Below are 6,007 nucleotides of genomic sequence, written 5' to 3'. Positions count from 1 at the left end.
CACACACACACACACACACACACACACTCTCTCTCACACACAGACACACACACTCTCTCTCACTCTCACACACACAGACACTCTCACACACTCACACACACACACACAGAGTTCATGTCACTTCCTGTTTGTTCCTGAACGCCCCTCCGCTCTGCTGCGGCGTCCCAGAATCCTCAGAAGAGGAGCCTGCTCCACTGGTTCCGTGCCGCTCCGGTTCCGGCTCCGGTCGAGTTCCGCTCCCCGCTTTGCAGACGCCCACCCTTCCCAGGGAGCCTTAGCAACTGGCGCGACGTCCAGGAAGTCAGAACGGCAGGGTCAGAGGTCAAGGCCTGCAGGCCTGCGATGGTCAGTGAGGGTCAGAGCAGAGAGCAGGACGTGTGGTCAGAGCAGAGACGCATCAGCAGGGTAGGTCAAAGGTCAGCAGGGTCAGGAGAAGACGCGTCACACGTTGTGCTGTTGATGTCAAAGGTCGTGCGTCCAATCAAATGCTGTTATTTTAATATGGTTTAATCTGTCACATGGTAGAAGCTCATCAGATTAGACGAATGCGACTGATATTGCTATAATAACGATCAAACAAATCTACCAGAAACATTTTAACTCATAGAGATGATTTTTATATTTATATTGGATCTTTCAGCACGGAATAATAAATACACAGATTTTTGGATTATCATAAATTAACATTCCACAGCATTATTATTCTAATAAACAATTACCTTTAGCAAAACCCCTTATAATACCTCATGTTAATGCCCTTACAAACAAACTTTCAACAAATTCAAAACATGATTTAAAACAGTAAAATAAAACGTCTACACAAGCATATGGATAGATAATAATAATAATAATAACAACCAAAAAGTAACTAAATAAAAATAGAATATAAATAGAAAAGAAACAAAGGGGACAAAAATATTTATTTTGATGGTTTAATTATGAAAATTAAGAAATTAAGATGTTAGTATTAGTATATATTATATATATATTAAAGGTGTTAGTATTGTAACTTAGTTATAATGTAAAATATAAACGTTCGACTCTCACGGCTCAAAAATTGTATATATAAATGTAAAATAAAATTATTATTATGATATTGTTTTTCTTAAATACTCAAATTCTTATTTTACATTGAAATATTAATATTAAATATATATATCAATTATTAAAAAGTAATATTAAGTGAAAGTAATATTTCTGATTTAGTTTTTAGTAATTTGTATATTTTTATTTAGTAATAATAGTATTAATAATAATAATTTGATATTTTTAATATTTTAATTTAATTTAGATATACATTTATTTTAAAGCCTTATTGATGTATAATCACAAAATGTTGGCCAAATAGATTTTTTCCCATAATTTCACAATTAAATAATATTTGAAATAAATGTTAACTGAAATAAGGTAAGCTTAAGTTCCTTTATATTTTATTTTATTTCATTTCAGCTAGTTTTCCAGGCAACATTTTCCTTTAGTTTAACTTAATAAATAAGTGTGATATAAAAAAATAATAAATAAAATATAAATAAAATAAAACTAATGAAATCTATAGACAAAAAACCTAATAAAATTTGTGAAAACACACTAAACAAAATTACTAAAACTTGAAAAAAAATTTAAAACAGAAAATATAAGAATGAAATCTAATTCAAAATATTAACAAAAACTATAATAGTATATCAGTGATACTGAAATAAATAAAATAAATCCAACTTTATATATAGAGCTGTGCGATAGCAATGATATAAGCGTATTTACTGACTAATATTTTAATTTTTAAAGAATTTATTAATTTCAGTGATTTAAAAAATCACGCTTTTAAAATGAGGCTTATTCGTGGATGCAGGTTTTCACGAGCGTTTAAATCTCGATTCTTTGAATACAAAATAAAGTTACTGAAGGGCTGAATTAAAATAGGTTGATTTTTAGTCATTTCTTAAAGGGACAGTTCTCCCAGAAATGACAATGTGATGTTTATCTGCTTACCCGCAGGGCATCCGAGATGTAGGGGACTTTGTTTCTTCAGTAGAACACAAACGGAGATTTTTAACTCAAACCGTTGCAGTCTGTCAGTCATATAATGGAAGTGGATGGGAATCACGGCTTTGAGAGTCACAAAACATACACAAATAAAACTAAATTTAATCCTGCGGCTTGTGACGATACATTGATGTGTAAAGAGACGAAACGATCGGTCTGTGCAAGAAACTGAACAGTATTTATATCGTGTTTTACCTCTGATGCACTGCAATGTCTGAACTGTCCTGAGCGCGTGACGCGTCTTCTTCTTCTTGCTTTACGGCGGATCGCAGACTTATAAGTGCATTACTGCCACCTATCTCTCAAATGGACCATTAACACTCTATCTACAATCTCAGTTAGGAGTGTCAATGGTCCATTGGTCCAATGGTGATTCCCATTCACTTACATTATATGACTGACAGACTGCAACGGTTTGAGTTAAAAATCTCCGTTTGTGTTCTACTGAAGAAACAAAGTCCCCTACATCTCGGATGCCCTGCGGGTAAGCAGATACACATCACATTGTCATTTCTGGGAGAACTATCCCTTTAAGTGTTTTTCTCGTGCTCTTCAGAACGACGTTGACTCCGCCTCTAAATCAGCGGCGCTTCTGAACTCCTCCAAAGCGGACGGGTCGGTGTCGGTGAAACCCGTCAGCGCGGCTCTGGACGACTCTGAGATGAAGAAGATGCTGGAGGAGTGCAGACGCTTGCAGACGGAGGCCAGCAAGCTGAGCGATGAGAACCGCCGGCTCAAGGTACAGCCAGAGCAAATCATTCACTTACGCTTTACTGACGTCCGATTGGTTAAAAGCGTCTACTCCGTGAGTAATAAAGCAATAACAACGCCCCTTAGCTGTTATAAATTCACTGTAAACCACGGCTTCACGGGGGTTACTGCTTTTATAAAACGGTTATATACGTAGTAAGGTTTCACTAAATAAAACAAAGTGTAATGATATTAATAAACACAGTATTCTTCCACCAAACAATGTAGCTCCTCAGAAACAGTTGTGGTTGCTACAAAGTGGTTGCCGAGCAACACACAAACGTAAACAAAGGTGTGTTACTTTGTAGCGTCACAATTTAAAAAAAAAAAGTATAATAGTTTAATAATATTTTTTTAATAGTAGTTTACACTATTATTTAGAATAAATTTATTTGTATTTTTAATTTGTATTTATGCCCAATTTTAGTGCTTCGGTGCTTTCACTTTTGCTTTTTAATTGTTATTAGTTTTATGTGCCTTTGTCAATTTTATGTTTTGTTTTTTTTTAGGTCTAATTTATTTTTAGCTTTAGTTTTTTTTTCTGTCCAGTTTGTAATGCTTTTTAATTTATTAGTAATTTTATTACGTCAAGCGTTTATTCATGTAGACTTAGTAATCCTAGTGCTTTAAGTTTTCATGATTTTATTTAAATATGTAGTCATTTTGTTATGTCTGGTCATTTTTATACATTTTTTAATTATTATTTTTTAACACTTTACAATAAGGTTCATTAGTTAACATTAGTTAATTAACATGAACAACACTACAGCATTTATTAATCAGGTTAATGTTAATTTCAGCATTTACTAATACAGCATTATTAAATACAAAAGTCGTGCTTGTTAACATTAGTTAATGCCCCGTGACTGTATTTTCATTAACTAACATTAACAAAGATTAATAAATACTGTAATAAATGTATTGTTAATACAGTAACTAAAGGAACCTTACTGTAAAGTGTTAACGTTTCTTTTTTTATTTTTACTTTGGTTTTATTTTTAATTTATGTCCAGTTAGTGCTTTTGACTTTTATTATTAATTATTATTTAGGTTTATTTTAGTTTTACTATTTATTGTTAAGTTAGCAATTTCTGTAATCTCAGTGCTTTTATGATTTTCTTAAAAAAATATTAGGTTTAATTAAATTTTAGTGTGTTACATTTTCGGTTTTAATCTTTAATTATTAGTTACAGTTAGTAATTTTAGTGCTTCAAGTAAATAAATGTAGAATTTTGGCAACTAGCTAAAAAAATTTGTCCGTTATTTATATTTTATTTGAGCTTTATTTCAATGAACAGAAATGTTTTAATGGTTTCAGTTAACGATAAAAGGCTCATTTGTGACCCTGAAGCACAAAACCAGTCTTAAGTGTCAATTTTGTGTAATTGAGATGTATGCATCATCTGAAAGCTGAATAAATAATCTCTCCATTGATGTATGGTTTGTTAGGATCGGACAATATTTGAAAATCTGGAATCTGAGGGTGCAAAAAAATCTAAATATTGAGAAAATCATCTTTAAAGTTGTTCAAATGAAGTTCTTAGCGATGCATATTACTAATCAAACACTATGTTTATGGTAGGAAATGCACAAAATATCTTCATGGAACATGATCTTTACTTAATATCCTAATGATTTTTGGCATAAAAGAGAAATGTATAATTGTGACCCATACAATATTGTGACCCTGAAGCACAAAACCAGTCATAAGTGTCAATTTTGTGTAATTGAGATGTATGCATCATCTGAAAGCTGAATAAATAAGCTTTCCATTGATGTATGGTTTGTTAGGATCGGACAATATTTGAAAATCTGGAATCTGAGGGTGCAAAAAAATCTAAATATTGAGAAAATCATCTTTAAAGTTGTTCAAATTAAGTTCTTAGCAATGCATATTACTAATCAAACATTAAGTTTTGATATATTTACGGTAGGAAATGTACAAAATATCTTCAAGGAACATGATCTTTACTTAATATCCTAATGATTTTTGGCATAAAAGAGAAATGTATAATTGTGACACATACAATGTATTGTTGGCTATTGCTACAAATATCCCCCAGCGACTTAACACTGCTTTTGTGCTGCAGGGACACGCATAAGTAATACCTCACCTCTGAAACCACTTTCCTTTATGCTGAATCGCCTTTGAATCATAATATGATTTGTTGTAGCATGCTCTGAGAAACAAACGTCCTCAGCGAGCTGCTGTCTAGAGGTCCGCGGGTCTAACCAGGTTTTGTGTGTCGATCAGGACGAGGGTCTGAGGCTGAGGAGGTTCCAGCGCAGCGAACACGTCACGATGAACTCCAGCTCTGCTCTGGGTCTCGAGTCCAGAGCCGGATCTCTTCCCTCGCTGCTCGTCGTCATCGCAGCCGTCTTCATCGGATTCTTCCTCGGCAAGTTCATCCTGTAGAGCGACTCCAGCTCTCTCGGTTTGGGTTCATCCGCTGTTTTCTGTTGAGGGATGGATGGATGTTAGAGCCATGAACTGCTGTGTCCAGCCAGATCTGAAAGTCTTCCCCTCAAACTCGTTTCGTTTCACTCAAACTCCCGTCGAAAGTGTAAATGTGGTTTTAATCTTCTGACCGAACAGGAGCCTGCTTCTGTGCATTCGTTCTGCTTCCGTTCCTAACGACACCAACGCAGACTGTTTTATTACTGTAATTATCATTTATTGATTATATTATTAATGTACTTTCTCGTGTTCACTTTACTGTCGCATACTAGACGACATTGAAGAAATAAAACGAAAGAAAAAACTGAGCCTGTCTTTCATTCGTCTCTTTGCGCTTTTATTGTTGCGTTTCTGTAATTAATTCAGCTTGGACTTCTGGTTTTGGCTTCTGTGAATGTTATACTGAAGGATGGATGTGATTAAAATGATTAAAGTGAACTTTTTCTTCTTGTATTCAAATGTTTTAGTAAATATACGCTGCTGTTCAGAAGCTTGGGATCTGTAAGATTTGTAATGTTTTTAAAGAAGTCTCTTCTGCTCGTCAAGGCTGCATTTATTTGATCAAACATACAGAAAAAACTGTAAAATTGTGAAATATTATTATAATTTAAAACAGCTGTTTTCTATGTGAATATGTGTTAAACTGTAATATATTTCTGTGATGTGCAGCTGTATTTTCAGCATCATTCCTCCAGTCTTCAGTGCCACATGATCTTCAGAAATCAGTATAATATGCTGCTTTATTATCAATGCTGG

General features: G+C 33.9%; 1 protein-coding gene across 1 annotated transcript in view; it reads left to right on the top strand.

Moving 5' to 3' along the window:
• vapal (VAMP (vesicle-associated membrane protein)-associated protein A, like) overlaps window positions 1-5,788 on the top strand; it is a 24,576-nt gene extending 18,788 nt beyond the window's left edge. Inside the window, exons 5-6 of the mRNA XM_016230985.1 lie at window positions 2,600-2,782; window positions 5,048-5,788. Coding sequence (XP_016086471.1) covers window positions 2,600-2,782; window positions 5,048-5,209 — 345 coding nt within the window. The 3' untranslated portion in view covers window positions 5,210-5,788. The remainder of the gene's footprint in view (window positions 1-2,599; window positions 2,783-5,047) is intronic.
• Window positions 5,789-6,007: the final 219 nt, after the last annotated feature.

Source organism: Sinocyclocheilus grahami, unplaced genomic scaffold (assembly GCF_001515645.1).
Source record: "Sinocyclocheilus grahami isolate Dianchi unplaced genomic scaffold, SAMN03320097.WGS_v1.1 scaffold381.1, whole genome shotgun sequence".
NCBI lineage: Eukaryota > Metazoa > Chordata > Actinopteri > Cypriniformes > Cyprinidae > Sinocyclocheilus > Sinocyclocheilus grahami.
Note: the sequence above shows the minus strand (reverse complement) of the source record. Positions and strands in the feature narration are given on the sequence as shown.